Source organism: Ochotona curzoniae, unplaced genomic scaffold (assembly GCF_017591425.1).
Source record: "Ochotona curzoniae isolate NIBS_2020 unplaced genomic scaffold, NIBS_Ocur_1.0 contig_908, whole genome shotgun sequence".
In the NCBI taxonomy this organism is placed as follows: domain Eukaryota; kingdom Metazoa; phylum Chordata; class Mammalia; order Lagomorpha; family Ochotonidae; genus Ochotona; species Ochotona curzoniae.
The window spans coordinates 36789191-36811785 of record NW_024466607.1 but is presented as its reverse complement, the minus strand read 5'-3'; the positions used below and the strand labels follow the sequence as shown (position 1 = coordinate 36811785).

The following is a 22595-nucleotide window of genomic DNA, read 5'->3' as shown; positions in this document are numbered from 1 at the left end:
CCCGTGGCCCAGCAGATGTGTGGCACACTGAAAGACCCTGCCACTGACATAAAAGAAACAAACTTTCACACCCTGCCTCTCCCCCCAAATTGTCAAAACAGGTCAAAGTGACTTTGGCAACAGTCTCTATCATCCCATTCTGACCTTTCTTAGAACACGTGTCATAACTCAGAAATCCTGTTATCACTCCAGGAAAACCAGATGTGCTCATTTTTCTTCTGCCTCCTCTGCCCACTTCACTGAAGATGCACTCTTCCGCTGAGCCCTGGCTCATAAGCTTCGAGAAGGCAGCTAACACACAACCTCCTCTTTGGCACCAGGCATCAAGACCTTGACTATTTCTAGAACCACTGCTGAAGCTCCCTCTCATCCTGAGCATAGCAGCACAGCACTTTCTCACACAAGTCAGTGCAGCAGCTTCTGCAACAACCAAGAAATGTTAGATTACGGCTGAAGGAGTCCTGTCCACTGCTGGGGGGACACGGTCCTGCTCTTCCTCTCGGCTCATCTTGGCTAAGCAGCATTGTCCAAGGCTGACGCTGTGTCAGCAACAGATGCTGTCTGATGTGGTCCTTTAAAGGCTGGTTTTGCTCTCACTTTTGAATAAGCTAAGTCTTCTGCCTAGTTCACTTCCCATCTGAACGGTTAGTCTGTTGAGCACACCGTTCTGTCCACTTGGGTGACAGTCATGGCTCCCACACAAAGCTCTGTCTCCTCCACAGCTCCGAGAAGCTACATAATAAATCCAGACGGTAAGGTGTCTAACAATCTATCTACTGGTTAAGTATTTCCGAAGTTCTGATGTGTATTATATTGGTTGGCCTAGTATGAACATTTTAAATATTTACAATGATCCCTTTATATAAAGATTTATTTATTCTGAAAGTTCAAGTTACAGAGAAAGGGAGAGCCAGAGATATTTTACCTACCGGTTCCCCTCCAGATGGCTTTGATGGCCAGAAGCCAAGAGCTTCACTCAGTCTCCCATGTGGGTGGTAGGGTCTCAAAGCTTTGGGTCACCTATTGCTGCTTTTCCCAGGCAATTAACAGGGAGTTGGATTAGAAGCGGAGCAGCTGAGACAGGACCCGGCACAATGGAATCCTGGCATCACAAGCTCCAGTTCTCCCCGCTATGCCACAAGGCCAGCCCCCTTCACTGACCCCCTTAAGCTACTTGTATCTTGCTAAGAATGTGCCAGCATGAACGGGTTTTGTACAGATCCTTAGGCCAAATCATGACAACAGCATTAAAGGTCCAAGGCGCTCCTGGGCAGTGCCTTCCCACCTCTAGCTGGAGAGAAACAGCACAGTTACATGGTCTGAACTCAGGAAAAGTATACTTTCGTCTCATTATTAGTAACTTTGAAGAATGCTGCTTATCTCCACTGGAAAATAAGTTCCACGTGGTGGGGAAAGTAAAAGAAAATAGTTTTAGAAGCATTTCATGTAGCACAAAACTTTACAGGAAGTCTCAAGTGACAAAGAAAGAAGAAACAAGTAATTTGTCAATGTCTTAGTATTTAATAGCTACAAAAATGTGATTTGGTAAGCACACTACATGGGAACCATGATTAGACATGCCCAGGGCTGACTGGGGTGGAGAGCGCATTTCCCCTCTGCGGGAGGAGCCAAAGGCACGAGCCAGAGCAGGGCCGCTCTGCTGCATCCCTACCCCTCCTCCCTGGACGCCAATGGCAGCACGCTGACTCACAAAGTCCTCTGGTGTATCGTCCAGATTGAGCAAGGGCATGTTTCACCTCTGGACTACTTTCTAAAACTTTGGCCAACCTAAGACTCTGACAGCAAGGATGCCCATGGGGCAAACCCACGGTCTCTTGCTATAGCACACAAGACAAAGCAGAGCCCATCGGAAGGGGCTGCTATGTTGGAAGCGAAGCAACAGCTGAGTTAAAGGAAAACGGACACACACAAGCTCATGCGCCCCACTGTCAGGCCATCCTCCCTGTCTGACAGTGGGCTGATGTCATTCCAAGGTCATTTACAGCTGGCTTTGCTATTAAGAAATTAGCAGCAACTTTAAAATTCACTCCATGATGAAATTAGCATTAACGATGAAAGGCAGCCGTGGGCAGCTGCGCGGGTTTGCTGGGTGTGGCCAGGGCAGCCCCTAGGGGAGCACTTCCGTTTCCACCACTTGAGGCGACACAGCTGACTGCCAACTGTGCTTTCCATTCTAGCTGATGGTCACCAAGGCTCGGGATGGGAAAAGTGCGATGGCCAAAGAGATTTGCTTTAAAAATCAGGATAATGACAAGCTTCAAGTAAAAATCCATTTAAAGGATCCATTTCTTATTTACATATAACCAGTACATTTCATTTACAAATATATGACTGAATTTTTATTTAACTTTCTCCATCCAAGAAGAAATTTTAACTGGTAGGCAACTGTTGGGATCATTTTTCATAGAAAGACTTCCCTTTTATTCCCAGGCAGTTCTGATGATTCTAGCCTGCCTCCACACGGGGAACAGACACGGCAGGATGGACAGCCTGTGCCAGGCCTCGCCTGTACCCGAGGCGCTATGACAGCTGGCAAGAGCTCCCGCGCACAGGACCCTGCAGCGCCTCCAGGAACTCTCGCTTCCGACATGGCAGCCACTGCCGTGAGATGCTTATGACAATGCTCATCTCTTCCTTTCAAAAAAAAAAAAAAAGAAAAAGCCACTGATTTTTCTAGTGATATTGAAAGTATCTGAGTTCTTGAACCCTCAGAATACTCTAATAGGCTCCTAACAACACAACATGCCACCACAGCCTGAAGGTGTCTGTGCCCAGTCCTCAGGGTTGGAGTGCAGGTGTTTCCTGTCATGTAAGGCACCCTATTCCACTTTCTTCTTGAAAGAAACTTTCTCTTTGGTTTCCTGTAGCTTCTCGCTGAGCCTGTCCTTGGTCTCCTCCATCTTCTCAGAGAGCAGCTCCTTGGTCTCCTCCATGCGATCCTGCAGGTACTCCTTCACGGGCGGCGGCGTGGACATGTAGCCTCGGCTGCGCAGGTACTTCACGGTGAAGGACGTTCCTCCCAAGGTCACAGTGTACCGGGCAGGTGTTGCAATCTGCAGAAAAAAAAAGCAAACAGGCAGATCAGCACCTGGTTAGAGCTGTCATCTTATGAAAAATGGGGTTGAGGTTTAAATTCTCTAGATGAACCAACCAAAATAAATGACTAGTTTACAAGGCTAAAACATCCTCTAACTATCAATGCACCTGTTTTCATACTATGCATTTTCCACAAAGTATATCCAAGGATTTCCCCCCTCAAATTTGTGAACCAGCATAAGTTTAATTTTTTGGTTCCATTTTCCATGGACTTTCTCAAGTGCCTTCACATATCTACAGCTACAGTGGAATAAAACTTCTCCACATGGCGATAAGCAGACCAAGTCCAACATATGCTCTCTGCTGGATTCAGCTTCACTTCCAAATTCTTTGGAATTTTCTGAGCCTATGCTATCTTCATCACAATTTACCTTGGGTCTGGAATTCCAGCTGGAACCTTCTGGAGGTCAAAGTGGTGAAACAGTGGTGCTCATGGCACAGGCAGGCACAGCTCTAACTCCAGCCACAGCCTTATGGATCAGAGCTAAACTGGAGATGCCTAGCCAGAGGGAACTGAGACCCAAGAGGTTGTGTCGATTGTGACTGCTGGGGTGCCGATTACCAAAACCCTTGCAAAGAGCAGCTGTGCTTGCTCCAGTTTCCAGCCAACTGTACCCATTAAAGCTTGCACCCAGGTCCCTAATACTCCCTGCTCCTGGGGTCTGGACACTGTCACTGAGCACAGGGGCCAATACTTGGTTCCTGCACCTCGCCTTTTGCCACCCACCTCCCTCCTCCAGTGGTTCTCCAGTTACAGGTCTTCAATGCCATCTATGCATCGATGGTTTTTAGATTGAGTTTTCTAGACTGAAATTCTCCCCGTTATTCCAGCCATCAGCAGCCATCTAGTGACCTCCCCTTCCTAGCAGGACCCCAACAGGTTCAGCAATGGCCTCCTGACTCACATGTTCCCCTCAGGGTGCTCCTCTGGAAGCACTTGCCATTGCAGAAATGCAAACTCGGACCTGAACACTCAGCCCTGGTGTCTATGATGTGGCTTCAGATGTTCTCTCTCGTGTAATTTACACCCAAATCATCAGAAAACCCATCTCTTCCACCTCCTCCAAAATAGACCTGGCTCCAACTACCTCTCACAGCGCCTCTTCCAATGACCTGGGTCCTTCCCATCACTAGGCTACTATGTTAACTTCCTGCCAGGTCCCTTGGCTCTTATCCTTACCCTCCATGGCAGAGTTCAGAGGTTTAACATACCCAGTGACTTTCCATATGCTCACAGCAAGAGTTCAAGTTCTTAGAAGGGCTGACAAGGACACCTGATTTGGCTTTCTCTCCTCCACTGGTCCTAAAATCCCAATACTGCACCCCTTGGCATCTCCTGTGTTTAACACTATTCTCCTAGGAGCCGCCCAATCAACACTCCTCTCTCAGCAGACCTTTAAACTCACATTGCAACCTTCCCTGAAACACCCCATAAACACACCCCTAGCCCTCGTGACTCCGTCTTCTCAATGCTGACCACTCTGAATGGGTCAACATCCATGCACATTTTGCCGCCTAAGGGGTGCACCGTTCCTGGAGGTGCTACAATACCAGATCAATGCACCGAGTGATTGGAGCAAGCTCCTATTCTAACTCCAGGTTCCAAAAATCCATTTAATATATTGTCCTGATTGATTAAGGTTACTTTATTCCCAATGTAACCAGAAAGTTGAAATGTATGAATTCAATGTTTTGCTATAGAAAACACCAGCAATTAAGCCTTAGTCTCTAAGCAAAAATTACAGTAAAAGACTTCACAGGATTCTATTAAGGATGACAGAATACATTACTATGAATAGGACTAATAAGCCATGATTACAGGTGTTTTTGTAAATGGAAGTAAAATAACATGTTCTACATGTTTTCTTTGGTAGATGATTTAAGATGATTTTACAGAACTTCATAAGAATTTGTCAACTGAGAAAATTATGTCTGTATAGCTAAATCCCATAATTTATAGTGAATCCTTCCTTCCAAAATAAAGACCCATGAGTATAGAAACTATTCATGAAGCAAATGGTACTGAACTCCAGAACAGCTATACACTGTAAACATCTAAAAAAGACGTACTTAGGTCTAACAGCCAAATGGCTAGGTTTACCACATAAACACAGTTTAAGTCAATTCTTACCATTTTACTTGCTAGGAAAAGGTGAGCTATCCTAAGCAATAAACCAAATGCTACATTTCATTAAAACAGCAGGCAGGATACACATCCCTGTGGGAGGGAAAAACCGCCAAGTCTGTTTGATCCCAGAAAGTCGGAAGTGATCCCCCGCATTTTAAGGCACTTTCCCCAAAGCCATCATGTTATTTATATTTTACAACTCTATAGCTTTACTTCACTAGACATATAAGAGATGAAGAACAATGGTGTCAGCTGTAAAAGACCACGCACGGTAAGTGAACACAGAATTCCACATGGGTCAAGTCTGCAGGTAACAGGGCCGTCTGTGTGGAACAGCACCCACCTTGAACATGGCATATGCTGTCAGTGCATTTCCGCTCTGGGAATTTTTCAGGATGTTTACCACGCTGTCAGGTAACCCAATGAGTTCTAGAAAAGGAATGACATTCACTCCTCTATGAAAAAAAACAAAAAGTAATTTATATACATATAAACTTAGTAGGATTTTTTCAAAAGATTAACTGAAAACACCAAAGCTACATTTTACTATAGTAGGTATTAATCAAATTTTGTTTTTATAATTGGTTCTGTATACCAAGCACTTGCATTTTACTCTGAGAGCATCTTACTCAGTGTACAATATACACGATACACACAAGCATCACTGTCACGCTGTATCTTACCGCTTGCAACTTCTAGCTTGCTTCTGCACGTGGGCATCCTAATTAGTATATTTAGAAAACAGAATAATGAATAGCTCTAGTTTCCTCATCAAAACCCCACTTGTTTAGAATGTTCCAGCTTAAATTTCAGTACCTAAGTTTCTGCCTTCAAAGTTACATGCCCTCATGTATTGTGACATTATGCAAAGAATAAAAGGCTTGATGAAGAATTCAGCTCTTCTAAAAGGATGCTTCCATCCTGTTATCAGATTTAAAAGGTAGATGAAGAAGCAATGACTGTTAACTGCAGAACGTTTTGGAGGGAGAGGGAGGGAGAGCAGAGAAAGCTTCCATCACCAGCTGTCTTCGTCTCCTGAGGAAACCTTTGCTACCCTTGTTCCCTTGCTTCTGCTTCCTCTCTCCTCCCCTATGTGGCTTCACAGACACTGTGGCCCTTCACTCCTAAACCAGGACAAAGCTCTATTTGCATAAGCATAATGATCACACACGAGAAATGGAACATTTGATACTAAGAGTTACATATTGCCCTCGGATGTCCCTTTTGCTGTCTTTCCTGCCCCCTTTCCTTGGGAAGAGCTTCCAGGCATGTTTTGCTTGGGACAAGGCTATGCGTCTTCTGTGACACTGGTGTTTTCCAGCTTCCAGGCCAGCTGTCTGGTGGCACCTCTCTCAAGGTGTGTTTGGAACTATTTCCTCATGCCTGGATCCAGAGTTAATGCTGTGTGCATCTCAGGGCATCAGAGCAGGGACCTCATGCCAAGGGGCTATCCCAGGCTAATGTTCCTGATCCTGACTCCGGGTTGTGGCAGAGCCACCCAAGGGTCATTAGGGGTGGGCGTCTAGCCTAGATGTTTATTAAGATGTCTACACCCTACAGGACAGTGTCTGGGTTCTAGGTACGTGCTTCCAGCTCCTGATGGCAGTGTTCTGCTAATGCAGACCTTAGGAGAGCAATGATGGGTAAGCTGGACTCCTGCCACCCACCAGGGAGAGTCAGACTGAGTTCTTGGCTGCTGGCTTCAGGCCAGCTCAACCCTGGCCATCACAGGTAATTCGAAAGTAATCCAGTGGATGGGAGCTGTCTCTCCATTCCCAACATGAAAGCAAGGAAAGAAGGAGGGGGGAGGGGAAAGGAAAGGAAAGGAAGGGAAGAGAAGAAAAAGAAAAAAAAAAAGGAAAGAAAAAAAGAAAGCAAGCTCAACACATCACTCACTGCTATTTATGCTAGTGTGAACTCTTAAATATTAAGAAATAATGCAGGGGGAGGGGAGATCATGACATAGCTGGTAAAGCTGCAGCCTCCAACACCTGCACCCCCAGTGGGCACTGTGTCCTGGTGGTCCCCTTCCAGTCCAGCTCCCTAATGGCCTGGGAAGAGCAGATGATGGCCCACATGTTTGGGCACCTGTGCCCACATGGAAGACCTGGCTGAAGCTTCCAGCTCCTGACTCAGCCCTGACCACTGTGGCCATCTGGGGAGTGAACCAGTGGATGGAAGGTCCCTATCTGTCTTTCCCACTTTCAAATAAATAAATAAAACTTTAAAAAATATCATTTCAGTTGGGAAAGGGTGCCCTTTCCCATGAATTCATCACAGTATGAAGCAACCAGAGAGTATTCTCAACACTACTGGTCAACTACGGATGGCCCAACGTAAGAGGGTACCAGAAGAACTCAGGGAACATTATTAAAAACACAACTATAATACATTCACAACTCAACTTAGATCCAATCTGAATGATTTCCAGCTTCTAATCTTTCCCAACTTTTGATATAAGGTGTATCTTTATACCCATGAATGTGGGTTCAGATCTGGAGTAAGCCATTCCATGTTTTTAATCAAGTTATTAAAATAATCAATATTTACAATCAATATTTATAATCAAAATAATCAATGCTATCCTATTTTTACCTTCTGGTACCAACACAGTTATGAAATAATTCATTTATCATTTCCTTCTCCAACCAAGCCCAGTAAAAAAAAAAATCTATATATTTAAATACAACCATGAAGGAGCCAAATAAAAACACGAGTGACTACAAAACAAACATGTAGTTTTAAATTGTTGATTTTTCTTCAAAAAACAAAAAGAAAAAAGCCTCATTTCCTTTGGACTTGCTAAACATGAGAACCTTGAAGATCTGTGCAGTTTGCCAGGCAGGAGTGACAACAGAACTTAGTTTAAAATAAAATCTATTGCAGGTACAACTTAGATGTGCCCAAAATACAGCATTTCAAATGCCCCTGAACTCGTACGAAGCAGGGAGTAGCATTTTGCTGTGTTTCTGAGCAAGGCAGTCGGACCAGCATGTGGGTGCAATGAGATACTCGCTGTCAGTACCACGGGGGGACATCAGCGGCTGCCACTCGGGGAGTGAACCAGCAGATGGACGAGCTTTCTCTTTCCTTCTCTCCACAACTCTGCTGTTCCAATAAAAACAAATCTCAAAAAAAAAAGCTAACACAGCAGGTAACTTCTTGTTAGTTGAACTGAAAACACCTGCACTTAACAATGAACTTTAAGTCCTCTCACAGATATTACCATTCCAACATATCCTGCCTTTTTCTTTCATCCATGAGTTCTATTTGTTGAGTATTACTTGTGATAGATATCTCACCACACATCGATTTGTCATACTGAAATATTATGGATCTATATAAAATAAGGGTGGGCACTGCCAGGAAGCAGTAGACCCTGCAGCCCAGGGATCAGTGGCACGGTATTAGGGATGGGCTGGCCAGGGAGTCTTGCCCAGGCGGCCGCAGGAGGCCTCATCACCAGGTTCCCAGTCTCAAGTCATCTGTACAGAGCAAGGACAAGAGTGTACAGCGCAGTCCTCCCCCTGCGCTCAGGCATAAGCAATCTGCAGGGAGAGGAGAAGTAAAACCAAGCAGGCTGCAAGTCCCGGCAGAGGAGAGCCACCACTGTGCATCTGCTGCTTTAGTTACACAACTCTTCTAGCAAAGAAGGCGAGGGGAAGAAAAAGAAACCAGCATTTTCTTTTTATAACTCAAATAAGGGGCCAATACTGGGTGAAGTGGGTTAAGTCCCTGCTGTGGTGCTGGCATCCTGTATCAGTTTGAGTCCAGGCTACTCCACTTCCTCTCCAGCTTCCTGCTGATGACTCCTGGGGAAACAGCAGATGATGGTCCGCGTGCATCAGCCCCTGCCCCCAGCATGGGAGTTGTGGCTGGAGTTTCGGGCTCCTGGCTCTGGTCTGCCAAAGAACCGCATGTTGTGGCCATCTTGGGAATGAATCAGTGGATGGAAGATCTTTTTCCTATCCCTACTCAGCCCCTCATCACTCTCCTTTTCTAATACATGAATCTTTTTTTCTTCTTAAAGTGGTCTAAATGAGAAACTCATATCCAAATTAATTAAAAATTTAGAGTTCTGCTTTTGAAGACAGGATCCTGAAGGCATATTAAGGGCAACATAAGGAGGGCAGAAGAAAAAGGGATTAATTCAAGTCTCTTCTGCAAGCCTGGATTACAGGAATCCTCAATGGCTCTGAGTGGAAACAAATATGTACAAAGCCGTTTGTTACTCGCAGGACTAAATGTCCATTGTAATTTTTACTCAAGAACTTTTTTTTTTGTTCTGTCAAACTAAGGGGAATTTTGAAGGTTTCTGTAAACATTACCATATCCAGAAAATATCATTAAAAACAGAAAAGTACAGATACGGGATCTTCTTCAGGAATGGTATTGTGCCCAAGGAAAACGATCCACTGACCTAGTACCCACACTCTGAGGCTGCCCAACTCTGCCGTGCCCAGCCCAGTGCTGCAGAATGGCACGTGGTGCTCCTGCTGCTAAAGCTGCATGGCACTGTAACTCAGCTGCAAAGAAGGCACAGGAGTTAACAAGAAACACACATTAGGAATTCTGCCCCGTGAGGCCGGGCTCAACCACACGTACCTTACAACACAAAACCCTTCATGGCAGCGCCTGGAGGTGACATCACAGTGTGAGCCTGCAACTGCTTGTTGTTTATGGCTAAAACTGATAATAACAATTCCTAAGACCACACGTGCAGCAAGATGCGCCTTGTTTCCTGCATTTATGAACCCTCCTAGGAAACCCTAGGAGTGCTGCCAGATTTCCGAAGCCTGCGATATTGTTTTCAGGCTTTCCTTAATGCTAGCCAAGAGCAGTGATGAAAAGGGCCGTGAGGCCAAGCACACGCAGCTGGGCTCTCAGCCAGGCTCCACCTCCTCCCACCTGAGCTACTCCCTGCCTGAGCTGCGTTCTCACCGATGGAGAGAGCGGTTCCCAGCTTCATATGGTGGCTCTGAGGATGAAAAGTACTTACTTAAGGCTATCATTAGTATAATTAACAAGGTTAACATCTGATAAAGGCCAACCAAATGAAGGACTTACTTGATGGCTGCATAATAAAACGTTCCAAACCAAACACCAGAAGTTATCAGGTGCACTGGAATCAAAACCTTCCCATATTGCCTAAATGTTCTCTTAAATCGTTGATAAAGACTAATAGATTTGTCTTGTAAAGGATCAGCCTCTTCCTTTTGGTCTGAAGGAACTCCGTGGCCTGTGGCCTTGGATGATAACACCCTCCAGGACACAGCAGCTTGCTCCCGTGGCTTATGGCGCAGCGTCTCGGGTCCGGGGGGAGGAGCAGCCAAGGTTTTGCTCCGTTTTGCAACACACTGGGCGGCAGCTAAGTGCAGCCACTGTTTTCGAGGGCTTTGTGCTAAAACCACGTTGGATTTAGCATTGAACAAAATGAACGGTCCTTTCATGTCTTGACAGTGTCCCCAAAGGCCAGCTTTTTGTGGTTCCAGGCACGTCCTGTGTGCCAGTCGAAATACTGTCCTTGGCACATTCCATTGCATCTTGAAGGATGACGATAGATTTCAGCGTCTAGATTAAAAAGATATCAGATTACACAAAGGCTTCCATTTAAATCAAACAATCATTAACTACCAGGAGGTAAAAAAGGACACACTTAATTTCTCACTGTGGGTAAATTAAATTAAAATTACAGTATAGGGCATGTTTCACTGAGGCACATGACGTACACGTGACACAGTAAAGCAGCTCAGCGGGCCAGAGGGAATCGTTTGGAGACACCACTACCGCAGAGATGTTCAAATGCTTCTGTTAGTCTACAAAGCAGCACTGTGGTAAAATGGGACGGAACTGGAGGCAAACAACGGGACGTGCACGTTCTGGAAACAATCCCATGTGATTCACTCGGACTCCAAATGCACCGGAACAACGAGGGTGACTTCACAGGGCTCTTACAGGAATCACACAAGCCATGGCGCACCACCCAGGTGTCGGCTATCGTTACAGATGTCAGGTCAGCTGACACTTCACGTTGATTCCTCCACTAATGCCTTTAGACCAAGTTGTAGAAAAACAGAAATCACCCGTCAATGCATGGTGAGAACAGCTGGTGTAGCAGCCATCTTTTCCCCCCAATCAAGAGTGGAGAGGACCGATGGTGTACAGTAATGTCTTAGTACTTGACTTGGTGTCATTGTGGGATTAAGTTTGACAAAATGTCTTTTCCAGACACCCAAATCTTTTCCCCAGAAAGGTAGTAAAATGTAACTTAAAAAAAAAAAATAATAATCTCAGGGGCCCGGCGCGGTGGCACAGTGGTTAAGGTCCTCGCCTTGCACGCCCGGGATCCCATATGGGCGCCGGTTCTAATCCCGGCAGCCCCGCTTCCCTTCCAGCTCCCTGCCTGTGGCCCGGGAAAGCAGTCGAGGACGGCCCAAAGCTTTGGGACCCTGCACCCACGTCGGAGACCCGGAAGAGGCTCCTGGCTTTGGATCGGCATAGCATCGGCAGTTGCGCTCACTTGGGGAGTGAATCATCGGACGGAAGATCTTCCTCTCGGTCTCTCCTCTCTGTATATCCGCCTTTCCAATGAAAAAATAATAAAAATAAATCTTTAAAAAAAAAAAAAATCTCACACTTGGGGTCTGGCGCAGTGGCACAGTAGTTAAAGTCCTCGCCTTGCATGCGCCAGGATCCCATATGGGCACCAGTTCTAATCCCAGGAGCTCTGCTTCCCATCCAGCTCCCTGCTTGTGGCCTGGGAAAGCAGTCAAAGACGGAGCAAAGCATTCTTTCAAAGCTACAGAGATAAAGACCAGTGAAAAATCATTTAAATACAAAAGGACTGAAGTAGCCACAGGAGGAAATGATGAGGCCTTTCATCATTTTACAAAACTGACTCTCTCAAGGCTATCCTCTGTGAAAGTCCAATGGCAAGCAAGGTTGTCTCACTGTGTTCTACATCAGGTACCATTCTGTGCACATCCACATGGGCCTCTGCCGTCAAAGACAGACAGATGGCTACTCAGCTCAGCAGAAACAGCAAGGGTCTATGTGCGAACACCCCCAGGACCACAGCAAATCACCCTGAGCAAATACCGCAGCCCATCCACAACCACAGCCTCCCGTGGTCCTGCTCGCTGCTGCCTTGCAAGCCTACAGCACCGACGACTCTAAGAAGGGACAGCCTGCTCTCAATGAATTCAGCTTCACTTATCTGGTCTGGTGAGTTCTCGCACTAAGCGCCAACTTATGAAGCCAGCTTTCCCGGCTTGCTTCCCATTATGCGCACTCATCAGGAAACTGGAATGGGTCATCTTTAACCGACAGGCCAAATACCACCCCCAAAGGTGTCTTTCAATTCTACGAAGGGGTTTTTTTTTTTTTCAAGTACCTTCTCATCTTCATTTAGTTATTCTGAGAAATTGCAGACACAGGAGTGCCTCTGAAACCTTGCATCTAGGAAAGAGTCTACCTTAGTGATGTAGAAAGCTAGCAAATTTAACAGCACATTACCTGCCAACTCTCTCTCTTCCAGGGGAAGTTTTTGAAAAAAAAAAAAAAAAAAAAAGAGATGAGTGACTGTGATATGGCACAGGCAGCTGGTTAGCCTCAGAGTTGAAGCTGCTCCCCACCCCAACCCACACACTGGCCCCACGTAACCCTATGCACCTACAAGTCGGTTAAACAACCCCTTCCCGGGCCCGTCACCATGGCCTAGCGGCTAAAGTCTTCTCCTTGAACACACCGGGATCCCATATGTGCGCCAGTTCTAATCCTGGCAGCCCCGATTCCCATCCAGCTCCCTGCTTGTGGCCTGGGAAAGCAGTCGAGGACGGCCCAAAGCTTTGGGACCCTGCACCCATGCGCGGGAGACCTGGAGGAGCTCCTAGCTCCTGGCTTCGGATTGGCGCAGCTCTGGCCATTGCGCTCACTTGGGAGTGAATTATCGGACGGGAGATCTTCCTCTCTGCCCTTCTTCCTCTCTGTATATCTGACTTTCCAATAAAAAGAAATAAATCTTAAAAAAAAAAAACCAACCCTGCCCCAGGACGTCTTCCCCCAACCTGGGACCTGGGGGCAGAACTGCATTCCCTTTTCTAGGCTCTGAGCAGCCTGGCGAAGCACAAACTCATTCTCATGTTTCTTTTCCTGCCCATTTCATCCCTGAAAAGGGCCCACTTTTCTCTGTGACTGCCCCACCTCTTAAATAAACCCTATCACACTGGTGCCTGTGTCTGGCTCAGCGGAAGGATTTCATGGTAGTGATCCCTTTTTCTCCTCAGGGCTTGACTTAGACTGGAAATGCTAGACAACTTTTCTTTTGCCAAGTTTGTGGGGGGAAAACCCCAGTGAAACCACCACAGTAGTACCAGGAATGTGAGACGCCAAGCATGGGGGGGCGGGGTTCCACGTCCCGCTTCCTGAAGAGGAACAGCCCCTGCCCATTACAGCGGACTGATAGTAAGTCACCCGCTGAAAATCTGGTTAGTAGTGCAATGTGGTGGCTGTTGCTTGCTTGTACTTTTCGGTTTATGCCGTTACTTCTCACCCCGGAATGTCTTCCAGCATGTTAGCTTTACAATGCTCACCACCCTTGAAGAAGTAACAATCACAGCAGAAATTAGTGAAAATGAAAAAGGGCAAAGCAAACATCAGTGAACTCAAAACCGAATCCTGTGACAAAGCTTAACTAGGAATTGAACACAATGTTAGCAGTTATCAGAAAAGAAAAAGGAATCACAGCTATTAATTCCACAGATATTAAAAAGGTAGCAAATTAACATAGACGAAGTGGACAAATTCACTAAACAACATAAACTACAACTTACACAAAATACAATCAGCAATTGTACTTTCAAAAAAGAAAGCAATAGGCGTGTGATATTTTACTGGTGAATTATACTGAACATTCACGGAAAACTAATGTCAAGCACAACTCCTTCTGAAAAACAGAGGCAGAAGGAAAACTTTCTAATTGTATGAGCCAGCTTTATTCTAATATCTAAACCACCTAAAAATAATCCAAGAATGGAAGACCAAGAACATGCCAGTCACGAATAGAAAGTCTTCAACACACAACAGTGAAACAAATCCAGCAATATCTGAAGAGAATCAATAACCCTGACCCAATGAAATTAAAAAAAAAAAAAGATTTTGTGGAAGTCAGCATTACAGGAGAGTGGGAGAGACAAATTTTGTCGTCCTGCGGATTCACTCCCTAGAGGGCCACAGCAGCCAGGGCTGGACCAGGCCAACTCCAGGAACTTCTTCTGGGTCTCCCAGGTGTATGGCCGCCATCATCCACGGAAAGCTGCATCAGAAGTGGAACAGCTGGCACAGAACCAGTGCCCGCAGGGATGGAGTACCAGTGTGGCAGGTGATGGTTTTACCTGCCATCACATAATACCAAATTGCCATCCCCACGTGAGATTTAAAAACCAACCCATCGCATGAACCCAACAAAAACTTCAAAAAAAAAAAAAAAATCCTACATCCATTTGCAACTTAAAGAAAACCGAGTCTCTGCAAACTAGGAGTGGAGTACAACTTTTTCAATTTTATCAGGAATATACACAAGGGGACACTTTCCTGGGAACAATGCAAGAAGCAGTGCTCTAGTCCTTTTTTCTTTTTCTTTTTTTTTTTTAAATTTTCAGATTCATTTATTTTTACTGGAAAAGCACATTTACAGAGAGAAAGGTCTTCCACCCACTGGCTCACTCGCCAAGCGGTCACAGTGGCCAGAGCTGAACCAATATGAAGCCAGGAGCTTCTTTCAGGACTCCCATGGGTGCAGAGTCCCTAGGCCTTGGCCCATCCTCTGCTGCCTTCCTGGGCCATAAGCAGAGAGCTGGAAGGGAAGTGGAACAGCCAGGACATGAATTGGCACCTGCAAGGGGAGGATTAGCCATCTGAACCATTGCACCAGGTTCTTCTCGAATCAATTTATCCAGCAACAGTGTACTCCAAATCTGAGCCAGTACAGTCAAATGAAGTAATACAATAGAAATTTAGAAGTATATAGATTGGAAGAGAAAAAATAAGACTTTTTACTTTCACATTTAATGAATGATTTTGTAGAATAAAACAAAGAATATACAAAAAGGCTCCTGGAACGAACAAGCAAATATAGCAAGATTGTAGAATACAAACTGAATATATAGCATTCAGCTGCTTTTGTATGTACCAGCAATGGTAATCAATACCACTTAGAACAGCAACCCCTAACAAAAAAAAATCATACCAAGAGATTTAAAATATAAGTATGGACAAGGTCTATTTGGGAAAAACAACAAAACTCTACAAGAAATCAAAGGTCAAAATAAATGGGAAGATATTCATGGACAGGAATAGTCATCATTAAAATACCAATTCTCTCAACAGGCTCCACAAGTTCAAAATCATAATCCCAATCAACAGCCAGACTCTAGAGTTTGGCTTTACTTGCCATAAAGCTGCAGGAGCAAAGGCTTTAGTACAGCAAACAACTCATTCTTTCAGGGAAGTGCGGCTATTCTGTATATTACAGCGGTAAACACATTTTGTGAAACCCCACAGAAGTACCTAAAACAGAATGAGCTCTAAACTTAACTGTAGCGCGTGGCAAACAATATTGATTCACTGATTGTAGCAAACGTACATACTACTACAAATATTAATAGGGGAAACTTAGGAGAGCTATAGGTAAGAACTGCCAGAAAAAGCTATAGAAAATGTCACTGTATCTTTCTCCAGCGTTACGACTCACAACCTAAAAATCCCCTTCACCATAATAACCTGTAAGATGATCACAGCTGACACTGTCACTCCTACTCTGTACCTTAGGGCAGGACACGACCCAGGCGTTGTGAAGTCAGGAGCTGGAGCCACCAAATTCCTGGAAAGCTCTGCCCAAAGCGCCATCCCCGATTCCTCTGAGCCACACGAAGGGTGACACTGGCCCTGCCGAGCAGCAGCCCGGGCAGCACGCCTGTTCTCCCTCTGGGTGCAGACAGAAGCTGTGCCAATAAATCTCCAACTTTCACCTATATCTTGGCCTCAGATTCTTTCATGTGTCAGATAAAAACCCAGCCGCTCCACTTCGATCCAGCTTCCTGCTTTTAAACATAAGTAATGTTTCCAGAGCTATAAACATATTTATTTGGTTTTTTTTAAAGATTTATTTTATTTTTATTGGAAAGGCGAATGTACAGAGAGGAGGAGAGACAGAGAGGAAGATCTTCCGTCCAATAATTCATCCCCCAAGTGAGCGCCAACGGCCGATGCTATGCCGATCCGAAGCCAGGAGACTCTTCCGGATCTCCCACGCGGGTGCAGGGTCCCAAAGCTTTGGGCCATCCTTGACTGCTTTCCCGGGCCACAGGCAGGGAGCTGGATGGGAAGCGGGGTTGCCAGGATTAGAACCGGCGCCCATATGGGATCCCGGGCGTGCAAGGTGAGGACCTTAACCACTGTGCTATTGCACCGGGCCCATAATGTATTTATTTGTACAAGACACGTGTGTTTGTACTTGCAGACAATCTGCATGCCTGGGGAAGCCAGAGTGCTTGCTCCACAATGGTAACAGACCTTACACGGCCACCCACCTCCTGCTCAGTTCAAGGCAAGCTGTTCTGTCATGGCAACCTGACAACAATGGAGGTATTCCTGAAGAACCTAGGTGTTTTCTGCTTTTGGGATTCTGCCTCAATGGCTTGGCTGGGGGCTGTGTGAACTCCAGGCCTGATAGACTGCGTGATACCCGGCAGGACACCTGGCAGGTCACGTAGGCAGAGCACGCCTCACACCAGTTTGTACTTTCTGAAAGTTGCTTGCTTCAAACCCATCAATAGAAGCCTGCTAGCTTGTTCTTTTTGAAAGTTAACAGTTAAACTGACCAATCATGACTGTATAATTATTAGCCTGAAATGTATAAGAACTCTGGGCTGTTGAACCTCGCTCTCTTTTTTCTGCCCTGCTGTTCCTGCTGCAGCCTTGGCTGCAGCTGCCCCTCCCCTGCCCAGCCCTGGACACGAACTGGTACCTATATAAGATGGCACTTGAAGGTGGAGGATTAGCCTGTTGAGTCAAACTGGAGCTTTTCATTGATCAACTAGCCAAGGCTTGACATTACTTACAACTTTAACTTACAAAAAGTAATATATGCACACATGCTCATTGCCTTCAAGTAGTTTACAATCTAGTTATTTAAGGTCAAGAATTGTAAATGACTTAAGAATTCTCAGAAGTTTCAAAAGGGGAAATGACATTATAAAACTGTTTACTTAGAACATGCAACAAGAAAGATAAAATGAACTTAGTGGCTTCTTTGTTTTTCACCCTTTACAGAATCCAGCTCCTGTTAATGCTCAGGAAAGCAGTAGGGGATGGCTAAAGCACTTGCGACACAGTTGCTCTACAGGAGTTCGGGAGGAAGCCCCTGGCCCCGACTCCTGGCTCCAACCTCACCAATGTGGCCATCTGGGCAGTAAACCACCAGATGGCCCAAGAGCCTGGCTCACTGCACCCACGTGGGAGATTCAGATGCAGTCCTGAGCTCTTGGTGCTGGCCTGGTCTGGCCCTCTGGGGAGTGAACCTGCAAATGCAAGATATCTCTCTCTCTAACTCTGCCTTTAAAAGGAAAAAAAATATATATATATATATTTCTTTTGTTAAAGGGGAAGGTCCCAGCTTCCCTTCATTCAAAAGGTTCTGGATCTGTAAGAATTCATTAGGGGGACATCATTTTTTGGTAATTGAGATTATATTTCTGTTCACTTGACATATCAAATCAGAATTCAGTAGAATGTCCATCTAGTTCTCTTCAAGGGACACCATGATCAGTGAGCCAACATGACAGATCTGTGCGAGTCAGACTACAGGGCTCGTTCCACTGTGGTATCCTGCCGGAGAGTCTGTGGTGAGTGGAGCGATCTGGCCCTCCCAGCTCCAGCTCTGATTCTCGAACCATAGCACCGTTCATGCAGGTGGGGCTCCCTTACATGTCTGCTTCTCCTGGTTGTGCTGACAGCTGTGTCTGTTCCCTGCACCCCTGCAGACTGGGAATGGTGACCTCCATAACAAATCCACTCCAGCCTCCGAGCCTGCCTGAGCCTCCAGCTCTCTGCTTTGGCAGTGAACCAAGGCACTTGTGGTATTTCAGTCTCACTTGGTGCAGGCCAGCTGCTAGCCCGTTTCAATCAACCAGACTGTTAGAGAGCCCTAACTCCTGAAGTCATAGTGCTGAACAAACCCTTCTTAAAGGGCCCCTATCATCGATTCACCTGCTTTAGCTTCATGTCCTATGAATGATTATCTCACACCTTTAACACCCGTTCTCAGGCATAGTCCCCCAAACTTCTATCTGCATAAACTGAAAAAAAGTTATGCAGACCCCACTCCCACCCAAGATTCTCCTCAGAGATCACACTTTAAATCTTACCACTCAGGACCTGCTGAACTTGGGTTTTGCAGCTCAAGAAGTAAGGAGGAGGAGTGGTCCATCTGAAGAGAACCCTCAGTGTCTTGTAAGGCAACTATTTCAAGGGAAGTCCTGACAATGTTCAGACGAAGCAGAGTAAATCTCCTGGGGGGGGGGGGCGCGGGAGGGGAGGATTCAGCAGAACTCAGAGGTTTCACATCCCAAGCATCACCAGGATCTTCCCCTGTTTGCATTCGCAATTTGTAGACCCATTCCTCCCCAATCAATGCCCTACTGATACAAGTGAGGCTGGGAATGTTCATTAGCATTGTAATTCTGCCACTCACAGGCTGAGACTCCCGGTCTGCTTTTCAGCAACCCCACCCATGCAGCTGGGAGAGGGTTCTTTAGCGCAGACATAGAAATTCTTAGCCAAATTCTAAGGAGCTGAGCGGCTCATGTTACTTTTCCAGCACATGGAGGAGCACCCATCCAATCTCATTAATCTGAATATGTTCTAAGATCATTCAAACGTTTGCCTTTTACAAGCACGAGAGCAGGAGTACGCATGCTCTCCACCGTAAGCAGTAGTGCTTTAGCCAGATGAGAGAACTGAATCCCCAAACCACAAGACCAACTCAGAAAATTCATCGAGATTCTATTCCTCTACAACCACTCTTGGTGTCTAAATTTGAATCCGTCAGGCTTTTGGGAGAATACCAAACCAATAGAACAGATATAGAAGTAAGCATCGATATCCATATCTACATCTAGATTTAGAGAAACTGCTACTGGAGGCAATCTCCAACTCATTTTATAAGACCATCACAGCAACACTTAGAATCATATTTGAACAACCACTACATCCAATTAACTATAACATAATAAACTCAGAGATTTTTTTTTTTAAACGAAATCTTATTTGTAACTACAGAATAATGCCCTACCTGTTCTAAAAAGACAGTAAAACTTCATAGGGCTAGCCTGCTTGGAGGCTCCATGTACTTGGAGCATCCATAAGCCGCCTCCTTCCTGCCTCCCCAGATCATCATTCTTAGGAACCTGGAACACTGTATCCACATCAAAGCAACATGCCCACGGAAAATATTCACATTTTAAAAAGCAAAACAAAGACATAGTTAAATAACTTGAGAGACTGAGGAGAGAAAGACTGAAGAGCTGGCTGTGCTCCACCAAAGCCAGAACTCAACCCAGGTATCAGCGTTCCCCCTGCGTCCCCCTGCGGGAGGCAGGACCCCTGGACCTTCACCTGCCGCCTCCCAGGGTGTACACGGGACACACTGTAATCAGGAGCAAAGCCTGGACTTTAACCCGAGCTCTGCGATACAAGATGCAGACACACAAGCCCAACACTAGCCCCTGTGTGCCATTTTAAAACTGCATTAGTACCAACTTTGTGGGGATTCACTAAGTACTTAACATGTGTCAGGCATCTGGGCTCAGTCACTGAATAACATCACAACATCCTAACCCAGCTACCATCTCTCTGTACATAACTAGACGCCCACTAAGAAACACTGAAACACTTTTTGAATATTTACATGGCAGGCAACTTCCAGTTCTGAGTGTCGGTGGACACAGTCTCATTACTAAAAAGATCCCAGGCCCTGGTTCTATCACTGACCTTGGCCAATTAATCATCATCTGGAAAAAAACATCATAAAAACCCCATCAGATCATGTAATATCTAAATGAATGCACATTTATGAAGCATTTAGCTTGATGTGTAATCAATATTAAAGCATAAACCAGGGACCATTCAGGCAATAATAGCGGAAAGTAACACCCACAGTAACTTTTTTAACCCAAAGGCAGAGTTAAAGAGAGGGAGAGACGGCGCTTCCATCTGCTGGTGCACTCCTAGAGTTACAATGACTTATGCTGGGCACCAGGAACTCCCCCTCCTGGTCTCCCACTACGCCTGGCAGAAACCCAAGTCAGGTGCCGCTTTCCCAGGAGCACCAGCCAGGAGCAGGATGGGGCCAGGGCTGTAAGCTCCAACTTAACCCTCTGCCCCACAATGTCCGCCTCCAACAGGAACGTAAAGACACTTTTATCAGGCTTGTAGAACTACTGACTGGATATCATTTGTATGGGAACAACTGATTGGATATACAAGAGAGATACTTTCAGACCAGGGCGTGGAAACAATCGCTCTGGGTGGGCTCTGGGTAAGCTCCTCAACACCTCTTCACTGACCGTATGAGACCCTCAGCGTACAAAAGCCTGATGCCACTAATCAACTTGGGCTATTGACCATCAGTCAGTCCACGTGTGTGATTCTCCGCTCCAGGCGCCAAGTTCACTGCTGCAGGACAGCGAACACAGGCTCGCTCACTCTACATTTCTTTCAAGAGTCCTTCCTCCAAGCTCACTTCTGCTTAAGTTGTACTAACACTTCAAAAAAGGAATCTCCACTCAGCCCATTTTGAAGTTTCCATAAGCATGAAGGGAAGAGCCTTTCATTTAACGAAACATTTTATACAACCTGAGACAGGTGTTTAACACACCGGTTAAGATGCCAGTATACTCTGAATGCCCACATATCCAATTTGAGCCTGGAGTCCCAGCTCAACTTGATCCAGAAGGTAAGGGTCTACATTCCGGGTTCCCTGCCCACAATCTAGAGACTCAGGTTGGGTCATCTGGCTCCTGACTTTGGCCTGGCCTGGATATTTAGGGCAGTGAGCCAGTGTAAGCTCAGAGTTCATTCTCTCTCTCTCTTCTGCCTTTCAAATAAGTACTTTTAAAAAGCCTTCTCTCAAATCATCACAGTTCCCGTCTCAGCACATGGAAGGGTCAGAATCAGCAAATGCTTATCATCTAATTGCCTCATGCTAGCGCTTGCATTTGGTGAGCAGTGCCTCTCACAACTCCTGGAACCGATACCACCCATGAGCCAAACATTAACAATAACAACATAAGCACGTTTATGTGAAACCAATGGCTCGTTTCCACTTGTTAAAAAGATGCCTCATTGTTGGTCCAAAGTTTAGAAACAGTCAACAATCTCACAGGCGCTGATGCCTACACTTGCCAAGTGATCGGACTGGAAGCTATGAAAACACTTCAAAGTTCATGGGAAATGCGTATTATTTAAAAACTACGCACAGACTTCAACTTTATGCGTTGTGTATCATCCTAAACTTCTAATTCTGAAAAGTTCATTCATTACGATCCGGGGTATTACTTCCTTAATCTAAGGTGAAAAGGGCACTGAGCCAGAGCCAAGTTCATTTGTACACGAGCCAATGATCTATCCATCCACATGGACGCTTTAGCTTTCGACCCCAATCTCAGGTTCAAAGCACCGGAAAAAGTTTCCGTGCACTATACTGGCTTTCGGGGGGACACCTGGCCGCGACGACCACCCCTGGCCGGAGTCGAGCGAGGCCGAGCAACGCACCCCTCAAAGTGCGCTGCAGCACAAGCGCGGGCTTGCCGCTGTCCCCCAAGCAAGCACGCCGCCCCCGGAGGGAGGCTCGGCCACCTGCCAGCGTCCACCGCTCCGCTCAGTTTTACAATTCCGGTGTCTCCTGGCCCCCCTCACTTGCACGGAAGCGCGTCCCGCCAAGGGTGAAAGGTGAACAGCGCAGCTCGCACGCCGTCCCCAAGCAATGACCCCGCGGGACGCTGGCCACGACCGGCCAGGCCCGGGTGACCTCTCCGGGCCGGCGGGGTGACCTCTGCCGACGAGGGGTCGCACGTGCCGGACAGGCAGCGGGGATGCGCCCCCGGGCCCAGGTTACCTCTGAGGACGTGGACGAAGCTCCTCCGGCGCGACGGCCCGGGCCCCGCCGCCGAGGGCCACGGACGAGCGCGGTGGTCACGGCGCCAAGGCCGCGGGGGCTCACGCGGACGCCCGGCCCCGCCGCGCCCACCAGCAACGTGCGCCCGCGCCCGTGTCCTCTCCGCGCGCCCGGGGC

At 46.4% G+C, this 22595-nt stretch overlaps 1 protein-coding gene and 1 pseudogene across 1 annotated transcript; both read right to left on the bottom strand.

Annotated features, from left to right (window-relative positions):
• Positions 1–1331: 1331 nt before the first annotated feature.
• FAM210A (family with sequence similarity 210 member A) lies at positions 1332–22554 on the bottom strand. Its single transcript, XM_040994852.1, has 4 exons — positions 22419–22554; positions 10313–10816; positions 5589–5700; positions 1332–3074 (listed from the first exon to the last, which is right to left on the bottom strand). The coding sequence occupies exons 2-4, from the start codon at positions 10786–10788 to the stop codon at positions 2841–2843; spliced, it is 822 nt and encodes a 273-aa protein (XP_040850786.1). The 5' UTR covers positions 10789–10816; positions 22419–22554; the 3' UTR covers positions 1332–2840.
• Positions 4635–4790, bottom strand: LOC121166179 (annotated as a pseudogene).
• Positions 22555–22595: the final 41 nt, after the last annotated feature.